The sequence below is a fragment of the Serinus canaria genome, chromosome 3 (genome assembly GCF_022539315.1).
Source record: "Serinus canaria isolate serCan28SL12 chromosome 3, serCan2020, whole genome shotgun sequence".
Taxonomy (NCBI): domain Eukaryota; kingdom Metazoa; phylum Chordata; class Aves; order Passeriformes; family Fringillidae; genus Serinus; species Serinus canaria.
The window spans coordinates 86749562-86772400 of NC_066316.1; the positions used below are offsets into that span (position 1 = coordinate 86749562).

At 35.2% G+C, this 22839-nt stretch overlaps 1 protein-coding gene across 1 annotated transcript in view; it reads left to right on the top strand.

Moving 5' to 3' along the window:
- The window catches only part of EYS (eyes shut homolog), a 700331-nt gene that overhangs the window by 277623 nt on the left and 399869 nt on the right, over positions 1-22839 (top strand). Inside the window, exons 24-27 of the mRNA XM_050973021.1 lie at positions 33-140; positions 715-860; positions 10492-10663; positions 11186-11264. Of these exons, the coding sequence (XP_050828978.1) occupies positions 33-140; positions 715-860; positions 10492-10663; positions 11186-11264 (505 nt within the window). The remainder of the gene's footprint in view (positions 1-32; positions 141-714; positions 861-10491; positions 10664-11185; positions 11265-22839) is intronic.

Consider the following 22839-nt stretch of genomic DNA (forward strand, 5'->3'; position numbering starts at 1 on the left):
AAAAAGTAATGTAGTGACATCCTTTCTGCTAGGTGCTCCTGCCAGCATGGCTTTACTGGGACCCTATGTGAAGTGGAGATTAATGAATGCTTATCAAGACCGTGCAAGAACAATGGAACTTGCCTGGATCTCATAAATAGGTTTGTTACTACTAAATGACAAGTTTCCCTGATTTCCTTATGTTAATTCTGGGTTTGGATGGAACCTTCACCATACAAGTTAAAATGGAGTAAGTAAATGCTACTGACTCAGTTTTTTGTTTCTTATGTGACCTTAAAGAAAAATAGAGGGGAAAATGTCTTCTGCAAAACTTGTTCTTTTCCTTCTTACGTTTTTGGTTTTTTTAATTTGGGAATAATTTTGGGACTGAAATAGAAGAAAATTGATTTTTTTAGATTGCTACAAACCCTATGTTTGTTCAACAGCACTTCACAAGTTATTCAGAGACTTGTGCAAGAAAATTAGCCCTTAAGTCATTTCTTATATCTTCAGTTAAAATTACTGTGCCAAATTGTTCGATTAATTTAACAAAAAGTAAATCACCATTTTTGCTCCAGAAACATGGAAATGAGAAAACTCTTTTCATTTTATTATGGATGAGGATTAGGGACACCAGCTTGGCATCAGGAGATTCATATGGCTTTTAAGTATTGCAATAGATTGTTACTTCCATTGTTACTTCCATTGACATACCTGATTTTTCCTTTTCTAAAGATTCATTTGTAACTGTGCACCTGGATACTATGGGTCTCTGTGTGAGATGGATGTAAATGAATGTGAAACTTTGCCTTGTTTACATGGAGGAAGCTGCATCAACAGGCTTGGAGGCTATCGGTGTCTCTGTCTGCCTGGATTCACAGGTATGATCTACTCTTTCAGCCAAGAAGCTTATTTCACAGGTTTTGCATGGTTTTAATATTATAGCAAGAACAAAATTTAATCTCCTTATTGGAGGACAAATCAATAATAACTTAAAAATAATTTTATCAAATTCTTTTGAAGTAGCTCAAGATTATTTATAAGACGACTTGAATTATAATTTCTTTAATCACCCATACATTCCATTGAAATGAGTTATTGTATAGTATAAACAAAATTATTGTGTATTCTTTTTAATTTAGCCAGGAAAAAAACTATTACCACAGATACAGAGTAAATTTTGCAAAAAATAATATGCTACCTTGTCATTTGAATTTGCACAGAACCATAGAAACACCTTGACTTTTTGACACATTTGATTGACACCATTACCTTCAGTGCTAAGCTTTATATTTTTACAGAGTTGTGACAAAATACTTAATGGGTAGAGATGCAGTAAAATTTCCCTTAAATGATGTTGACTTTTATTTAAATGTTCAGTGTGCTGCTGAGCTAGTTCATACACAATGTTTTGATAGATCCATCTTAAGCAACATGAAAACACATGGGATCATATGACTGCAGAAATATTTACAGTTGTTCCCTCAAGTTGAGTAATTTCCGCATATTTTTCTGCATAGAATGTTTTTTCCTATCTATTCCAGCCTGTGATGAACACCACATAAAGTACAAGATAAAAAAGGATGCAATTTGCATCCACTGAACTGAGAGGAATGTAATTCTCCACAGAACAAAGAACAAGTACAGTTCTGGGAATTTCTATATAGCTGTATATCCTTCTTCCATTCACCACAAATCTTAGTCCACATATCACTTGTGCACTGATCTTCAAAATGATCCTTGACATTTCAGAAAAAAATGAAAAAATCTCTATCATTTTCCTGCCTAAATCTTTTAAAGCCTCCCCCTGCAATATTTTCTTCTGATGGCCTGTGTTCTAAATAGCACTTCTTGGGTGTCATAGAAACTTCTGTTCATTAGGCAGTGGTGCTGCAGATGTACTTTCTAATAAATGTTACAACAGCTGTATTAAACTTTATGTATATTTCTGTAAGAATTCCCTGCTATATTTATGAAAGAAAAGACACCTGCACATGAGCACTTAGGAGATTCTAATTTGAAAAGGAAAAAGCAATCTGCAGGTGTGCTTTTCTCTTGATTTTTCATTATTGACAAAGCAGTTTGACTTTAGTGCTTTTTCCTAACATATTTAACCAACAAGGATAAGATGTTGGCTTTTGTTCTGGGTTTTTTTGTGATTCTTTTTTTCCAATTAGCTGTAATTTAGGAAGAGCTTTTCTTTCAAAGACTAGGCCCCTTTAAAGACAGATGACAGCATGAATTGTTCCCAATGATAAATTGAATTTAAAAAAATGTTTTAATATATTGAGAACTTTAAGCATCAACTATTAAAATATTAAATTATTATAAATGAATGGACACTGGAAACAAATTAAAATACATTTAATTGTTGAGGCCAAGTTATGTTAATATATATAATTTCATTTATTAAATCTTATTTTAAAATTACTAGCTTTTATTAGATATTCTGAATGTTTTTTTCTGGTTATCATGTAATTTGCTGTCTTAGAGAAGGCAGTTTTTAGACATGATCTAAAAACTGTACTCTGATCTCTGTACTGTTGCCTCTAAAATTTTGGCATATAATGTATCTCTTATTTAAAATTCTTAAGCTATTTAAGTTTAAAATAAAATTTTAAGTTCTCCATGGATTTATGCTATTTTGGACTTATTTTACATTGTTCATTAGTTTATTTAATTTTAAATAGATTTTTAATGAAAAATACTTAAATAATTTGTAAACTATTAAAATATAGTTTTTTATCCACACTGCTAATATAAAATCAAATGCTTTGCATATCTCATAGACTCTTAAAGTGATCACCTTTCAGAGTAAAAATGCACAGTTATATTCTGTCATGATTTCACTGGCAGCAACAATGATCTTCCTAAGCTATAAATATCACTAACATATCCTGATTAAAATCCTTACACCAGATACTTTGGAGAATAAAACTTTGGTGGTCTGGGCATGTAAGAAACTGTTTATTTCCTACAGCTGAATAAGAAGTAAAGTGATTTCATAAAGCAGTTCTGAAAGTCCGAAGTAGAACAGCTCTTTACTCAAGATCATAGCTATTACTGCTTGTTGCTTGTAAGTTGGTATTACCAGAGTGTTAGATATAAAAACACAAAATGGAAGATGCTTTGTGGGTCACTGAATCTAAAATCTGTTTTGTCTAGACAGCCATTTGTTGGCTAGAGTAATTAATGTTAGTGCTTATGACAGTAACTGTTGAATTTATACTTCAAATCTAAAGAAACTAACTAAACTTTTTGCTTTGTAATGAGACTTAAAGTGCATAGAGGATAGATATTTTGGGTAAGAAAACACTGTGCTTCCAAAGTCTTCTTTACACTAAAATAGCCTTTGAAATATGCCTTACTCAGGGACTGCTTTTCTCTACATGATTCCAGAATCCTTTGATTTTGTAAATGTTACTATAAATCCAGGAGAATTTGTTGATAATCTAAGGACATTAAAGGGTATGTAGCAATTATTTTGGCTTGATAGTTTACCAAGGTTCTTTGTGAGGGAATCTGAAAATACAATGTAAACAAGTGGAACTTTCATGACTGTTTGTGGAATTATAAATGAAATGGAATTTAATCAGCAAATTAAACCTAGAAGTAAAATATAATCTAGGAGTACAGATATATCTTTATTGATGCAAAGCTGTCCGACACATTCTGAATGTGTACTCCTGTAAAATTATGTAACAAATAAAATTTGAAAAAAATATATATATCTCAACATTTCACTGAATTTGATATTAAAAAAATAACAAAAACACTGATATTATTTCACTTCAAATGCTCAGTATAACGTGTATTTTAACACAATGTGTTGTGATCTCTTGCCCTGAAGGTCACATAATGACTGAGGTGTTAATCTCTTCTTCTAAATCTTGCCATCTGAATAATCTTATATCAAAATATAACCAGGATGATTCAGATGTGCTTCAACTGAAATAATTTTCATATTAATGAAAAAATTATTTTATATTCAAGTATAAACTATAGGTGTCTGGGTCACCAACTCTGCTGTAAAATGGATTTAATAAGAATACAAGTTTTTTTACTCTAGAACTTGGTTAATTTTTAATTGCTTAATGTGAAAGGAATCTAGGATTACCAAATTGTGACTGTCTTCATTGAAAGACTTAATCATTTCTTAGACTTTACTTTTTGGCTTTCTTTATTTGAGGTTAAGAAAACAATTTTAAGATCTCTTTGATTAAAGACTAAAGTGTTTGGGGCTTTTTTTAAATGTGTTGGGTTGAACTTCTCCTGCTGCCAGCTGATCACCCAGCTGTTCTTTCTATCCCTTTTATCAACAGAATAAGAAAAGAAAGTAAATATGAAAAAACTCATGGGTCAGAGACATAGAAAGTAACATTGAGTGCACTCTCAGTAAGTTTGCCAATGACACCAAGCTGTGTGGTTCAGCTGATTTACTGGAGGGAAGGGATGTCATCCAGAGGGCCCTTGCCACACTCGAGAGATGGACCTGTGGGAACCTCATGAAGTTCAACAAGGCCAAGTGCAAAGTCTTGCATGTGGGTCTGGAAAATCCCAAACTGGAACTGTTGTTTGACAAGGAATTTAGGTCAACATGGCATGGCAATGTGCACTTGCAGCCCAGAAAGCCACCCATATTCTAGACTGCAGCAGGAACAATGTGGCCAGCAGCTTGAGGGAGGTGATTTTCCCTCTCTGCTTGGCTCCTGTGAATCCCCATCTGTGTCTAGCTCAGGTGTCCCAGCACAAGAACAACACAGACCCTTTGGAATAAGTCCAGAGGAGGTTCACAAAAAAATTGTGAGAGGATTGGAACACCTCTCCCATGAAAACAGGCCAAAAAGGTTGGGGCTGTTAAGCCTGGAGAAGAGAAGGCACCAGGGAGACCTTATAGCAATCTTCAAGTGTGTACAGGGGGGCTGCGATGAAGCTAGAGAGGGACTGTTTAAATGTCACATAATGATAGAGCAATGGAGAATGGTTATAAACTAAAAGAGGAAACTGTGTCTGTCATGAGGCAATCCCTGGTCTTCTCACAGAAGGTGCCTTGCAGCTCCTCCATCAACACTTTCTCACCTCCAGTCAATATTAAAAGTAAGGTTTCAGTGGCTAAAATAGAATGTGGGCTAAAACGAGCTATACAAATTCAAAATTCTCATTCAAATGGCCAATTACTGTCTATCACCCAAAAGATGCCAAAAAATAAATAAATAGCATGAAGTCACTGATTTCAGTCATTTTTGCAAAGCAGTAATTATTCCTTAGCTTTAAATAGTTATTCTGTTAAGCACAGCTCTCTCTTTCTTATCTTCCCTATGAGACGAGTTCAAAATGACATTTGAAAGTGACTAAGTGTGTACTTAAGTTATGTTACATGAAGTCAAAACCTTGGCTTAAATAACTCAGCTTGTATTTTATCTTTCATGTCAGTTTTGAGGCCCAGTCTTCCTTACCATCAGCCTCAGACCCTGCTGTTCATCTTAACTATGTGACAGCGAAAACTGCTCCACTTTTCCTACAATAAGTTCACCTAACGAAAAAGTCCCACAAAATCTCATCAGAGAAGTTTACTTTGTCTTTTTGACCTTCCCAGCTGCTTTTACAGCTTTGTACTACCAGGCAGCTCTGGTAGTGATTACATCTGCACTCCTCAAGCCTTGTTGCATTTCTTGCTATTGATATCCAGTGGAAGAAGAGTGACTACACTACCACCTGAAGTGACCACTTATTTTGTGAGATAGGAGGAATCTAATGACAGTGCCTTGAGATGTTAAAGCAGGAGGCAGCTTTCATATAAAGAGGTCAAAACTGACTGGCACACTGAGAACAAATTCAACATGCAGACTGACAGACCATTTCTGTACTAAATGTAGAGTTTGTGGTGTCTATTTTTTTAGTTTTAATATTAGCACATTTACATAAGTTTGGGGAACTTTAGAAACTTTAGGTTTGGTGAACACACTATAAGAATGGCAAAAATTTGCTTTATGCATTTTGCTGAGAAGGGCTATAATGTCTCTGGTATATTCTGATTTGTGAGGAAAGGAGGGGGCACTTTTGCTGGACTTGTTGAGCTTGAACACTATTCAGCAAAGATTTCTTAGGCCAGAAAGAACCTAGAACTGTAAGGTGTATCCTCATTGAGTATTTGGCTTGAAGTGACAAGTCAGGACTTCTAGCTGTGTCTCCTGGGAACAAAGGTCAGGACACAAACATTCTTTTTCCTCTGAAAGTCACTTATGGCCTACTGAGTAGAGCTTAAGACATACTTTAAACAGTTAAGTCTTAGTCTGGTGGCAGCTTTGCTTCATTGCTCCTTCTCCTTGTTCATGGAAGAGAGTTTTCAAGAAGGTATGGCCAACGGGATGAATAGGAAATACCTGACTGAGCTCGGATGCAGAGAAGAAGCACTCATTCAGTGAAAGGAACAAGCATGGGCTGCTTAGGAGGAATATTAAGTCATTGCCCAAGTGTGCAGAATTGAAATTAGGAAAGGAAAAGCTAAGCTAGAGCTGAGAATAGAGAAAACGTGCAAAGCCATAAGAAAGCCTTTTATATACACTGAGAGCAGAAGAATTTATACATTAAGAGAGAAAAAGGGGGTCCTTCCAGTCAAGAAAACCTGGTGGGGAAAATTGTCCAGTATTTGTTTATTTTCATGGGCTTTCCATGTAAATGTTTTTTTAATTGATGCTTTTGTTATTGCTAATTTCCTTATCTCATTGCTGTTTCTTGTCTCAACTCCTGATCTTTGCCTTTTGTGCCTCCACTTGGAGGGGGGGAGGGGAAGAGGCAGCACGATTCTATTGGCAGCGCTGAATTGGGGAATATGGTTCCTAACCCACAACAACTGGGAACTAGTTAGAAAGAAAGAAACAAATTAATCAGATATAACTAGTAAGATAGAAACAAGCAATTCATCAGTTAAGAACCTGTGGATGTTTCAGTCACTCACAGCAATAAATATGTAAAGCAATTAATGCTGAGAGATGGTTTCACTTTGCAGAACACAACATGCTACATGTTAAAACATTTCCTATAAAGATGAGCTTCTTATTCCCAAAAAATATGGCCATGATAACAACTTTTTGGATTTATACAGAAGAGGTTGAATTTGACCCGGTTTTTATTAAAAATTGTAAGAGAATTACAAGGGTATAATAAAATACATGTTAGTCACAAGTAATTTTTCATATACCATCATTACGTTCTTGTTGCATTTTCATTTGCTTCCTTGCATCCACGTCATACTTCTGATCCTATGTATTTTGTCATTGACTAGGTTACTAGGTCAATGACAAAATACAGGGGAAATTTCATTCTTGAATCAGAATAAATCAAGTTGGAAGGGTCCTTCTGAGGTCTCTAGTCCAATTGCTTGCTGAAATCAGTTTCAGCTATGGGGTCAGATGAGGATGCTCAATTCTTTGCCCAGTTGTGTCTGGAAAACCTCCAAGCAGAGAACAGTTCTCATATCTGACTGAATATTTAAACTGTAATGAAAATAATGCATTGCTTTACTCATAGTAAATGTGATTTTTTGTGTCCCAGGAAAAGAAAGAGAAGTTGAATTTTTAGCTGAACAGCAAACTTTGTCTTTTATTGTCATTTGACTCTAAAAAATGCATAAATTGATTCCATTTTTAAAAAGACCATTACATACAACATAAAATATGCCTAATGGAGAGGAAAATCAAAACAACTACTGCTACCACTAATGATAATAGTAATATTAATAATAATAATAATAGTAATAATAATAATAATAATAATAATAATAATAGATAATTTTAATATTAGTGTATCCGGAAGACTATACTTACAATGCTTTAAAGTGGAGGCAGAACATTTTTTCTTTATGTGTTTAACACATAGTATAGCTCTCCAAATTTCCCTTATTTCAATTTTATTTTACATGTTATTTTATATCACAATGTTAAAATATTAAACAATGACTACACTGGATATTTTTTTTTTTATCTGTAAGATATGTGAGTGTGTTTATATTAATATCGGAAATACAGGAAATATATACATATTATATTCAGTGCAACATAACAATACAATTCTTTTCTCCATATTGAACTGCATTAGTTCAAATGAGAGATTCATTGTTTTTTAGAAATTTGTCTTTCACTTAGAAGTTTCCAATTATCTTTTATTTTTAAAAGTTTTCCCCAATTTTAACAAAGTCATTGATCACACTAAATCCTATCTTCCTAAAGTCAAAGTTGAGAAGTCATAGATGTTGAATTGATACTTGCAGCTTGCCTGGCTATAGTGTAACAATGTGACATTGCCTCCTCTGGAAATATTGACAACTATGTTAATTTTCCTATGATGTTTCCTATATTCAGACATGAATTAATAGACTTACTTGCACGGTTTCAGGTTTATCTTGTTCTATATCCCTTCTTGTAAGTTTATACAACCGTCAACTAAATCTTAATTCTTAACTGCTATGTCTTTAGGTGTGGCTTGATTTCTTCATTTTGTATTTCAGTAAATATTTCTGCCTTCAGCAGGGTGATGCCCCAGCTGTGCACTGATCCAGCAGTGCAAAGGCTCAGCCCTGCCATGGCCTATCAAGTCACTGGTTAAACCCCTGGGCTGGGGCCAGTGGCTGCTGCCTGCTCTGCCCAGCTTCAGCTCTGGGGTGGCCTCACTAGAGAGGGGGTGACACCCCCCACCTGTCACTGCCTGACAAACCATGGCCCTCATGGTGTGCAAACCAAAACCCCATGTGTGCATGGGGTTTTGAGGGGCTGAGGTGTCTGGGCACCACTCCCCAGCTACTGCTGGCAGTCTGGGAGCAGGAAAGGTATAAAGGGAAATCCAAGCAGAGCCCAAGACTAGGGGAAAAAGAAAGTATCAGTATCATGTTCCTTCAAACAAAGAGAAGAAAGAAATCATGCTCCAATCTAAAGTTCAAATATCAAAATAACAGTACAAGGTACAGGTGATATTTTTATATTTTATCTCTCTAGTTCTTGTATTCACTTTTAAATTAAATGGGAAAATATAGTTCTCAAGAGCCATGCATACGTATCCAGGTCCATAATTGATATTTAATGAAAACAAAAGTTGTCAAAAGTTCAAACCAAGAATTTTTTTTTTTTGTTAATTACTTTGTTTCCTGTGGTCTAATCTTATCTTGTAAAGTTTTCTGCAGTGGAAATCAAACCTTGTCTAAACAAAGAAAAAGATATTTCAAAATAGGTGGCAACCTTTCAAATTTACTGCAGTCCAATCAGCACCAATTGAATTTGACTTGATATAGGTGAAATTATTGCCTGAAAGAAGTCTATTACTGACATAAATTACAATAGAAATAGAAAATCTAAATCTCTGGTATTAGTCACTAAGTTATAATAAATCTTACTTAAGATGAAATCAACAAAAACAAGCTCAGTGACCTTTTCAGCCCTAGTTTTCCATGTCCAGCTCATCGAAAAGTTTTCTTAGCAGATAATTCACTCATAACAGACTAAATGAGACAATGCTAAAATGATGTGGAAAGGATGTTATGCCTTTCACAAGATTAATGTCAATGTGACAAAATGAGTACTTGTTCTTTGCAGTCACTAACTATTTTTGGGTTTAGATTTGTAAGAAATTATTTAACAAATAATTGATTTTCTTTCTGTAACTGGAATATGCTCTGAAATATGGTTTTTAGTATTTCTGCTCATGTTTAATTTGTTAATTTTCATTCCTTAAATTTATGTATGTATTTTTTGGTAATATACATAAATAGCTTCATTATTGGTTATACAATTGATAAACCTATTAATTGATCTTTTGATTCACATCTGTCTATTATGAAATCTCATGGAATGGTTCACAAGTAGTTGTCAATAGTCTTATAATATTTGATACCAAAATTGACTTGAACAAGGGAACTAGGTGCTGGCTGAGAAATTCTGAAAGGAAATGTCTCCTTTTCTCTCATTTTTTCTATTTTCAAAAGGATATATAATTTTCAGTTGCTGTAGAAAGACCAACTTTCTTTTTCTTTTTTTCTATATCATGTGTAAATTATATAGCATGCTAATTTAATTTTCTTTTTCATTTCTGATTATACCCTCATCAATCAATTGCTTTTTTATCATGCATTTGTTTTTCTTTTCCAGGTAGAAAATATTTAATTTTATTGCTGCACAAAATTCTGTGTTCTTCCTTTTTGTCTTTTCAAACTATTCAATTCTCATAAACTGGTATCTAGAATTTTCATTCTTCTCAAGCAGCACTCAAATACCAAACATCAATCAGATGTCTCCACTTTTTATTTCTCATTTTTCATTATGTATGTCAATATAACCATCTTTTTGGTATTTACACTATAGGCAATTCCAAATGGATATTTTTATTGATGAATATCATTAACTATATGAACAATCTATGTAACTAAAAGCATATATCTGGAAATATTGATATTAATAAATACAGTGTTGGTTGGTTTGAGTTTAGAATTTAAAACTTAGTTGCATTTTCTGAATTTTTAAACAGGTGATAGGTGTGAAGTAAATATAGATGAATGTATGTCTTCTCCTTGCCTCAACAATGGAAGTTGCATTGATGGCATCAGTTCCTACAAGTGTCACTGTAAGAGAGGTTTCATCGGCACAAACTGTGAGATAAATGTTAATGAATGCTTGCCAAATCCTTGTCTTCATGGAAGGTGCCTATTTTTATTTAACTATTAATATCTCTATGATAATGTACCTAACTAACAATACTCAAGACTTAATCATATGGGATGTTTGATAAATATACTTTTAATTATGTTCTTCCATAAAGTAAGAGTACAAGAACACTTAAAGATGACAGATGTTGCCTGCCTAATCTAACGTAGTATAGTGACATTATCTCAATTTCTCCTGCATTTTTGTTCATTACCATAACTCGTATTCAGTAAGTGGGGATTAATTAGTGTTTAATATACTTAAGAGGAAATCTTTAGCTGTAACATGCCAACAGTTAAAATGAGAAGATGTCTTCTAATGTGACAATCAAAATCCTTACAAAATGCCTCAGCACCCACAGAAGGCACATTTGAAATCCATTATAAAACCATCAAAAAGTACCATGGATTACAGTAGGTTTATGAGACCACTATTTTGAAATGCATGGAATGATACTACTAGTGCTGAATCTGGAACTAAATAAGTAAAGAGCTAAATAACACTCTTTTGTATTTCAGATGCATAGATCTCATTGATGGGTATCAATGCTCTTGTGAACCTGGATGGACCAGCTCAAGATGTGAGATAAATATTAATGTATGTTTTCAAAATGGTTTTTTTTTTAATTATAGGGGAAAGAGTAATATGTCAGTGAAACTCATTTTTATTTAGTTAACCTCTGAAGCCAGTATATTGAAAATGTATGACAGAAATTCAGTTGTTTAAAATCCATTCTGAAAAGTGCATTACTTTTTGCCTACATGACAGTGCATTAGAAAAGACCATTAAAAAAATGTCAAAACAAGTTTAAAGGTGAAGTGTGAATGATAAATCTGGGAAGCCACAGCAAGCTAAGCCGACATTACCTGACTATCCTTGGTCCCTCAATTTGGGATGAATGGTATAATTACCTAATTTGTGTGTTTGAGTCTAATTAGCTGTAGTTTAGCTGCATATTTGAATAGTAAACCTCAAGGTACAACGTTCTACACTGAAAGTTGCCATGACTTGTCTTTAAATTTCAAAGACCATGCAATAATAAAATTCTATGGTATAAAACCATGGATTACTAAATACTCTGCCCACTTAGTCCTCTGAAGTTCGTTAATAGTGTTATGTTCTCACAGGGAATGGCTGTGGTCAAGAAGAGATCCATATATATAAGTCTGTGCTGTGCAGATTGCCATGGTCAGCAAGCCAATTTGTAAAAGGTGACTACATCTGGCAGAACAATGAACAGAGTTTACAATATTGACTACACTTTGCAGAAAGTATTGAATTGATTTAGAATTTTTTAGGTTTTCTGCCAAACAAAGTTTATTATGATCTTGGGATATGATCCTTTTAAATGCATTTGGTCTCATGAGAAAATCTGGCATGAGAAAGTTTGGCATAAACCTTCCTTCAGGCTATCTGGCTTCTAATATTGTGCTACTGAATTGTCAAAAAACATTCCAAAATGTTACAAAAACTTCTTTTTAACTTATGTATGAATGCAGGGACTTTTCATAATTTTTATTTACAGCCTAAAGTACTAAATAACTAAAAATGTGTCATATTACATAAAGGAAGTATGGCCCATAATTTTTCTGTTGAAAATCCAAGTCTCACACAAGGTGTAATTCTAGCTGGTATATTAGCTTCCAAATTTTCTTTTTTTACAGAAAGAAAAAGTCAGAAAATAAGTAATCCAGCTCTACAGAATGCCCATCATGACATAATATGATATTGCAAATCTGTATGTTTATCAGCTGTTGCAAATGCTAATACAGAATACCCTTGGGTAATATTTTCTCCTGAACATGCATGATTTACACTTTTCTCCATCTGAAGAGAACAAGAGATTAAATGACCTGTAGACAACAGCATAAAATTATATTCAAAAGATAATAATATTTCATAGTGAGATGTTTGAAAATGCATAGATTAGAAACTCATAGGAAGAAACAATATACATATACCTTTGACAGATAAGTCTGTCAGAATAACAACTTCATTTACTGATAGTCTTTCAATTTGCATGCAGTATGATTCCCAGATTACACTATGCTGCAAATGTCATATTTAAAGATTCTATCATTGCATTCATCCTGCTCAGACATATATCATACCTGTGCAACTCTTAAAGTGATCAGCGAGGCTTTCTGACTATGTAGTGGTATGCACATCACAATAATCGTAGTAGGCTTATGCTCTGTAATTGTTTATTTTCTAGAGCAGCTTCAGCTACTTCTTCATTCTAAAAAAATAATCATTATTTAATCTGATAAATATCAATCCATCTATTTTTTCCTTCCTTCCTTCCTTCCTTCCTTCCTTCCTTCCTTCCTTCCTTCCTTCCTTCCTTCCTTCCTTCCTTCCTTCCTTCCTTCCTTCCTTCCTTCCTTCCTTCCTTCCTTCCTTCCTCCTTCCTCCCTTCCTCCCTTCCTCCCTTCCTCCCTTCCTCCCTTCCTCCCTTCCTCCCTCGCTCCTCCCTCCCTCCCTCCCTCCCGTAACGTGAAGGTACATTTCTTTGTATTAAGGGCTATGCAATTTCATTTGGTGCAGGAGCCAAGATTCTGTTTAGAAGGGGGTCTGCAGGAGTGGCTTTTGTGAGAACAGGCCAGGGACTGCACCAAAGTGGAAACAACCCATTTGAGTCAGCTCCAACCAACCAACTGCAGGGAAGAGTTGAGCCTCTCTCTTAAGATGATGGCACCTTTGTAGAAACATATTTAAGAGCAGAAAACACTGTTCACCAGACAAAGGAGTGAGGGGGTAAGAATTGTGAGAAACAATCAAGCAGTATCCAAGGTCACTGAAGAAGGAGAGGGAAGAGGAGCTCAAAATGCTGCAGCAGAGATTGTCGGAGCTGTAGCCCCTGAAGAGAATCATGGTGGAGCAGGTATTTGCCAGTGGTTCATGGAGAGAACCATGCCAGAGCAGACAGCTGCACTGTAGCCCACATAAGAACCCACGCTGCAATGTGTGAATATGGCCTGAGAGTGTTGCAGCCCATGGAGTGCCCCAACAGGAGCAAGCTGTAGGCAAGAACTGTGATGTATGGAGAGAAGCCCATGCAGGAGGAGTTTAATCCTGCAGCACATAAAGATGACCCACACTGAAACAGGGGAAAAGTGGGAGAAAGAAGAAGCAGCAGAGAGGAGTTGGTGTGAACTAAGATCCCTCTCTCCTTACCCTGTCTAAACTTTTCAGGGTGAAACAAGGAAGTAGAACACTTTAAAATAGAGGAGTAAAAATGAGCTTGGGAAGAAGTGGAGTGTGGATTTAGTTTTCTTTCTGTTTCTCACTGGTCTATTTGTAGTTGAACGTAAATTATTATTTTACCAATGTCAAGTCTGATTTGTTACAATACATGGTAAGTGATCTCTCTGTCCTTATGAATCTAGGAGCTTTGTCATCTTCTTTTCTTTCCTTGACATGAATGAGGAGAGAGAGTGAGAGAATGGCTGGGTGGTCTTTACAAGGTCAGCAACTAAGATGATTCAATAACCAGTTTAAAAATAATATTTATGTGTGTATATGTATTTCCTTAGGCATACATCTTCTTTCTTTACTTTTTTTATCCTGATTTTTTTCTTATTTACTCTGGATTTTTTCATCCTTGCCTATGTGGTTATGGAGTTTTCAAGAAAATATACTTCAAAACTTTCTCTGTCTAATACTTTTAGGTACAAAAAAAGCACTATATATCTTTGTAGTTATAGCCTATAAGTTTTGCATATCAGTTATGGAGTGTGTATATTGGAACTTCCTTATCTACTATAGTTTTCATTGCTTTTTCATTTATGGAATTCACTCAAAAACAAGCAACAGTAAAAATATATGCACTATATGAATCAATTTCAATACACACAATTCCCTTTGACATTTGCATATTTTTGAAATTATCAAATGAATGTACATAATGGAAAATTGATCTCTCCTCTCTGATAAACATAGAATAATATTATGTGCAGTAATAGCAATTATGGTTAGTAATAGACATTGTTTCTTACTTTTTTTGGCTTTTTGTTTCTTTGCTATGATGGATGAGACATGACTGACATATCCGCTTCTTCCATGCTCAGTTAAGATGGCTCATCCTGTCAAAAAAGAAGCAAAAAGTGTTTTGAGTATTTACACAGGAGAATATTCAGCTTGTTGTTGTTTTGGCTTGTGTCTGATAGAAAGTTGTGATCAGACTGCATCCTAAATTTGTTTCATTTTACATGTTTTTACCGATCTTTTATCTCTATTTTCATAAAATATAGAAACAAATGGTAAATCAGGAAAATCAGCTAATTTTCTATGCAAAAGCACCACAGCTTATGCACATGCAGAGGCTACTTCAAGCAAGTAAATATTCATTCATCAGGACCAGCCATATTGCACAAAAGACATGGATATGGCCAACACTGGTGGGTGTACAAAGACCCTCAGATAAGGGGGGTGATTTTTATGTCTCTCTAAGACGTTTTCACACTCCTGAGTATTTTTACCTACTGCTAACTAGTTTTAAAAGCATTTGGTAAAGTAAGTAATTTCTAAACTAAGAATAATTTCACAAAAAAAAAAAAAAGTGGTTTATGCACAAGATGCAGATAGGTAAATCTAAGAGTAGGAAGAAAGGGAGATAGCCACTTTATTCTGTAAAACACAATATCTGTAATTACACACCCACGGGACAATTTCAGTGTGTGTAATACTTCAGAGACATCTGGCCATGATGTAGGAAATTTATTTTAAGTCAGTGTGACTGATATAGAGAGTCTTTTAAATGGAAAGTAATAGGAAAAATAGATAATATAGATTGGTGAAGCAAAGAAATGGGTGAGATCTACAAGAATGTTGAAGAGGAGTTTCACCCCCAAAGTGCTAAGCCCTCTGAGTACATTCAACTGACAGGCATATTTATAATCAATGACATGAGAAAATTCTATCAACTGATGTCGTAGCATGATCTTGCATCACAGATACTCTAAGAACAGAGTATATCCTAAACCCCAGGAATATAAATTATAATATTCAGTTTCATGAAAATAAACTTTTTTAAAATGAGGCCCACAAGCATATTAACAGCTATTAAACAAATAATGTTAAAAGCCCTGGTAAAATGTGTGCAATAGCTGAAGAATGCAAAGTGGTTCAAAGCCCCTGACTGGCTTAAGAAGAAAACCTTAGACTGTCACAAGGAAAAAAAAAATGGCATTTTAATAAACAGAGAGCTTGCCCATATGGAAAGAATAGAAAAGTTTTCAAAACATATTAATTCAAACGTTTGCAGGAACTTCAAAAACCTAAACCAAAAATTTGACAGTCTCTTTTAAAGAGCACTCTAACTTATAAAATTTTATTCACATCTATCAAAGTCTGGAAGCAGGGAATAGGTGGGATTGCTTGATGGTGAAAGTGCAAAATGTGCACTCAAACAGGGTTTGAGAGAAGCTTAGTGAATTCTTTGCATTTGACAAATGTCAGAAAGACCTCACAGAATGGAAAATGGGAAAAGTGGCAGATAAGCTACAGTGTAAAGTAATATTCTAGGGAGAAATAGCCTCACACAACTAAATTCAACTGTCAGGTAAAATTCAGGAAAGGAGATTTGGAACAATTATTGACAGTTCTCTGAAGTCATTGTCTCAATCTACAGTCACAGAAAAGCATAGCAAAAAATCTTGCTGGGCATGATGAGGAAAAGTATGAGGAACAAGACAGAGGACATGATTTCCCTGCTACTTAAAACCAAGGTGGGCTCATACCTTGGAAACTGTGCATAGTTTTGGACCTTGCACTTTAAGGACCACAAGCAGAGAGAAGCTACAGAGAGTAACAAATATTTTGTGAATTGCCTAGCCTACATATAAGAAGATAAATAAAGGCCTGAAATTGTTCCCTTTAAAGAGGGGAAATTGGAAGGAAATGTTATTAAGATATAGAAAACCGCTGCAGAGGAAGATGAATGGAAAATCAGTTCCCCAAATTCTGTAGTGAGGAACAGTCACTTGGGGGAACATGATTTAAAAAACCAGAGAAATATCTGGAAGAAACCAAACTGCTTTCTTTCAGAGGAAGCAGAGAACACCTAGAACTTTCTGCCCCAAAAGCTGGGGTGTCAGGTCATCTCTTAGTAGGTTAAGAAAAATTAGGCATGTCAGAGACACCAGGTTCAAAAGTGAATGATAATTGAATCAATCAGGGAAATACAGTTTATCATGTCTGATTAGATGGTTCTGCTTGCTGAAGGAAGGATGCATGGGACACAGATTTTGCTAAAGAGGCTTTGCCTCCATCACTGCTATCGACAGGATACTGGGGCAGATGGAGCACTGCTCTGATCCAGTATGGCCCTGCTTTCTATTATAATCTCAAAATTAGATTGATTTTTATTGTTTTTTCTCCCCTCCTTGTGCTCATAACACAAAATTTCAAAGCAAAACATTCTTCTCATTTTGAACTCCTTTTGAATGATTTTGGATAAAACCAACATTCTGAAAGGTGGACCCAAGTTTTCCCTCTATTCAGTCATCAAGATGTTGCATATAGATTCAATCTACCAAAAGAAAAAGTCAAAAATTTTTGGAAAGTAAATAATTAAGCAAAATGGATACATGATTATATTAACTGCAAAAAATAGCGTAATAAATGTACTCATTAGAAAAATACACCTTATTTATAGTTAAATATCAGATAGAAATATATCTGGATGAGTCATCTAAAGGTCTCAATATAAATCTCATACTTTTATATGGCATCAACACTATTGAGATTTAGCCCAAAGTATATACACTGTAAAATTAGATTATTTTTTAAAAAATCTGGATTCAGCAAGCATTAAAAAAAATATGCATATTATATTCTATATGTAAAAAAAAAAGTTTTAAAACATGAATTAGCTTCTATAGCTTTTATTTACAGCCTTTTTTACTCTCTCCATGTTTTATTTTTTTTTATTTCATTCCAAGCTCCTAGCCACATGGCTCTTGCTTATTAAAAAAACCTTCAATTTTGTCCTGAGAATAGTGTTGTCCTATCATTAAGTGAATGGTAGCATGCCTCTTGAAAGCATCTCTCTTTTGTGGTGCAACATATATCTTTAAATTCCTTTCTTATTCCTTTCTTTTCTCTCCTTACTTCCCCCTGCAATCACCACAGCGGATTTGAACTAGTTCTCTTAAGAATTATTCCACTTTATAATTACTTTTAGGATACAAAGCAAAACTTCACATAAATAAAAATAAGTCTACAATTAAAATTTTTAGCATTGACTCTCTTTTATAGAAATAGACTTGAAAGATTAGCTAGAAATAAGTTTGTATTTCTAATCAGTATTTCCAAGGCAGACTAATGGAAAACAAAACAAAAGAAAAATCCTAACTTTCAAAATGCCCTTCTAGATATTTTTTTTTAAGAAACAGTGTTGAACAGACACAATCTTTCGAAAAATAGTAAATTTTCACTGTGTTCCTTAGAACTGTTTCAAGCTATGGATTATGAATTTGGAAATAATATAATGAAATATGTAGGAAGTTGGGCTTTCTTAGACAGAATAACTTCACTTTCAAAGACAGATGTCAGTAGGGACCCACAGATTTGGATATGGAAGTAGTATGCCTTGAGCAAAGTGCCTTTCTAGGTCACTTGTTAAGAGTCCAGATTTCAGAACAATTCCCTGCCAGAAGAACCAGTGAACTGTTCCATGCCAAGGTGGACTCTCTTAAGGGACAATAATTTTCTTCCTAGTACAAACTAGATTTACTGCACCATGACATTCAGAGAACAGGAAATACAGAGAATAAATAATAAATTATTGCACTCTAATAAATGTAGTGGACCTTGGATGACATTGTTTGAACTGAGACTTCTTTATAAAATCTACCCTTAAAAGAGCTGCACAACTAGAAATCTCAATATTTCACTTTTTTTGCCTTGATTTTTAAATTGCCTTGCTATGCTAGAAAAATCAATAAGGACTTACATTTACTGTAAATATAGTTTAGTAAAAATAAATCCAGAAAATCACCATTCTGTTCTCCTTTTGGAAGTATGTATTTTCCATTCACTTACATCTCCATGGAAATTAATACTTGCATTTAACTTTTATTTGCCTGGAGCAAATGTTTTAGAGATGCCTCAAGCCTTTATTTTAAAACATAATGAGGTGGAAGTTCAACATTCAGCAGTTTTACAGTGACTGATCCTCAATAGTCAAGTTAAACCTTATCTCTTTCTGGATGTATCTGGATTTGGGGAATCCCGGTGGTTATTTTTGTACTGATTATCTCTAGGACTTGAATACTCAATTTATAATAGTTCTTGTGAAAATAACTGTGTATTGCCATTATCGCTCTCTCAATTTTTTTGATTATGTAATAGAGCCATCAAGAATTCTGGAAATTCTTATAGCAAAGAACTCACATTGATTATTGCTTTTAATAGCTAGAAACAGATCTATAATCCATAAATTTGTCTAATATTTTTAACCCTTATATTCTATGTTTTCAGCAGTATCATATGAAAACTATATATATGATACAATAATTGTTTTGAAAAAAAATCTATCCTAAAAATTCTGTAAAGTGGTATTTTTCTTAGATTTAACTTACTGTGAAGTATTTTAGCTAGTACTTAAATGATGTTATAGTCTACATTTTTTGACATGCTTTGTAGTAAACAGATTCTAGAACTTGGCAGAATGTCTCAGTTTCCACTAACCATAAAAAGAGAAATAATCACCTCTAGTCACAGTGTAAGTCATAGGTCCCCTCTCTGAACACTTAAGAGCAGAATTAGCAATTTTTATAAAGCATTCCAATGAGAGTCCATGTTGATAGCTTGTCCATTATAATTTTAAAATCTTTTCCAAGTTCATTGCCTGTTAACAACAAATAAACTCAAAGGATCCCATGTTAGGTCAAAATGGAGAAAGTCCACGCTTCACAGAAAAATAACAAACTCAGATTAAGAAATGCCTACTGAAAGGGACCCCCTCATGCTTTACTCCTAGGAGGTCAGATGTAAGAATATTCAAAAGATATTTGGATGAGTATAAAGTGTGTCAGACTAGTGAAGTGTTGTTAAAAACTCTACACAAATAATTACAATTGCATAATTTTTATTTTGTTAAATCATTTCTTTTCTTTTCATTGGAGCTTATGAAAGCCATCCATGTTTTGAAAGATGAGCTGGGAAGGGGAGCGCTAGTGTGCTGTAAAGTGTGAGTACTGGGCATCCCTTATGCATGTGAGGAAGGTTTGGGAATAAGCAGAGCGCCTCAACTGAAGACAATAAGGGTGGGGCATTTGGGGCATTTTGGTGACGGTGTAAGCAATAAAAAGCCTTCAGAACAAGCAGAAGATAAGGCCTTAGGAGCAGTTTTCTGTCCTGGTTTCCTTATCTATGTGTGGCCGTAGCCCTGGTTTGACTGAAGGTGCCCTTGAATGGAGCAAACAAAACAGAAAGGGAAAAAGGGCAGTGATGGCCACAGGAAAGCTAGGCATCACAGCTGTTTGGACAGGTTACTTGCCCTGATAGGACAGAAAAAAAAGTTTTACAACCTATGAATACCCAGGTGTGGTGAGTTCCCTTTGTCTGGCTGCTACACATCCACACTGCACAGCCACTCCTGCACTCCACCTCCTCACCTCAGGAGAGTGTGAGGAAATAAGAGAATCTTGTGGATCAGGATAAGGACGGGGAGATTGGTCATGGTTACCAATTACTGTCACAAGAAAAACAGACTCAGCCCAGGAAAAAATAATTTTAATTACTGTTAACAAAAAACTAAAAGACTTTCCCTCCAACCTGCCAGAAAACACGTTTCTGCAGAGTCTCCTCTCAATGGACTGCAGCTCCTTCAAGGAGCATGGTCAAGCATGGGCTCTTCCATGGCCCACACCTCCTTCAGGGCATACCTACCTGGTGGTCACACACGTGGCAGTGTGGATACCTGCTCCTATGTGGGCCTTAGGCGCTAGAAGGGGCCAACCTGCTCCACAATGGTCTTCTTGAGGATCTTCCCAGGGATCCCTGGTGGACACTGCCACCCCATCCTTCTTCTCTGACCTTTCAATCTGCAAGGGTTTTTTTCACAATTTTCCTCTCTCCTGTCTCCAATGCTTTTCTGCAAATGTCTATACACTTTGTCAACACATTGCTCCACGCTGCTCTGGCTGCGGGCTCAGCCACACCCTGCTGTGGGTGGCTGGATCCAGCTGGAACTGGCTGTGGCTGGAGCAGCCCAGGCCTCCTCTGTGAGAGAAGGCCCGGGCTGCTCCAACCAGACACTGCCAATTCCAGCCGGATCCAGCTGGATCCCCCACCCACTACAAGTGAAACCTTGCCACGTGTAGCTGCTTTAACAGCTCTTTTAACCCGAGTTATCTCAATCTGTCATGTCAAACGAAGCCGTCTGGCAGGCCTGCAGCAGTGTTGCTGCTAGGGCCAGAGCGCAGCAGGGCGGTGAGGCCAGGGGGTGTACGAGACTGAAAGCCCCATACATGAGACTTCCAGTGTTCTCAGAGGAAACTCAAAATAAAAGTAGGGCTTGAAAAAAATGAAGAAATCTTAGAGAATAATAATTAAAGGAGTACTGGACATTTGAAGAAAGTCCTGAGGGAAAAAACAAGTTGGGGGCCAAAGCTGTTGCTGTTATTGCCCTGTGACCTCTCAGTGTTATGACTGCTCAGTGGACCCTGGAGGTCTCAGCATGTTCTCTGCTTTTTACATTTAATAATTCTGATGAGAAATCTAACTCAGAGCTGAAAGTAATTTTGTGCCTTTTGGGAGGAGTTTCATTTTGGTATTATTTTCTTTGTGGTGGCTTATTTTTGGTTGGTTGGTTTTTTGATTTCTGGGTGGGTTTTTGATGTGTGTGTGTTAGCTTTGGTTCTTTTTTTTTTTTGTTCTGAAACATTTATTGCTAGCAAATTGTTGGTAGAAGTTGCACAAGTTCTTAAGAGGTTTGCTGTCAGATCAAGATTTTGTCTCAGAAGCTTAAAAGTTATGCATTTTTAAATTCTCGTTCAAATTAAAGTTCCAAATTTTGTAAAGATTGAAAAGACCACCTGAAAATAAGAACCTATAAATTTAAATACAAATAAGTCGTTAATTATGACACTCCTATATATCAACAAATTTGTGTTTTGGAAAAGCTAAAAAGACCCATTTTTGTGAATATTATTCTAGTAGTTTTCATTTTTCTTAGTTATTCAGGGGCAATTTTCCCTATCTGATCACTTCTAAGCAAGAAAAGGTTAAAATTATATATTATTGAGTTGGGAACTGGGCATCTGAGGTGACCAAGAAAGTATTTTTCTCCTACTGTGCTGAAGAAGAGAGGCAGTGTTTCTAGGATTGTGAGTCCCTATCGTTGCTCCGATTTGGCACCTGTCTGGTTAGGGGTCATAGTTAAGATTCAATCACCTATTATATAAAGGAATACAAAATGAAAATAGCATTGGTGTTTCAATGAACTTTTCTTCAGATAATCAGGTTAGCTGGGAATGTTCTGCAGAGCCAGCTTTTCCATAATGTCATGCTGTAAAATCAGTCTCTGGTGGCATCTAAGATAAGCAAAACTTGGTAACATTTTCTTACAACTTCAGTTTGTCATCTCATGTTCTTGGTCTTTAGACTAAAAACTACAGAATTTAGTGGTAGTGTGGTAGCTCATAAACTTTGGGATAAAGGTATTTGTGACATTTTTAACAGAATTCTGCCTTTACACTGACACAATTTTCTTGCATGAGTTAAGAGCAGTGCAGACTAGCATGTCTCTGATAATAGTGTACTCTGGTTTTTTGCAAATCTAATGACAAACTTTTACCTGCAGCACATCAGAATGTACTAGAAAGCGATAGGTGGGATTTCTTTCCTACAAACTGTCTCATGTTTATCTTACTGTAAAATCTTAAAAGAATAATACATTTCACAGAAGAAAATTAAAAGGTTTTGTGTTGTTCAATACTTGGTACAACTGTGATAGTGCATTGAACCAAAGCTGTGAACTTTAGGCTGAGCTTTGAATTTATCCTTAGTTACTTTGATGATTTAAGTATTTTTTGGAATTTAACTTTTGAATCAAAATTAAGTAAAAATTTGATCCATCAACTAATGTAGATTTAATTTATTCTGCTAATGAGAATAAATAAATTTTGGGTTTGTAGTGTGGAATACAAGTGAGTACAAAATA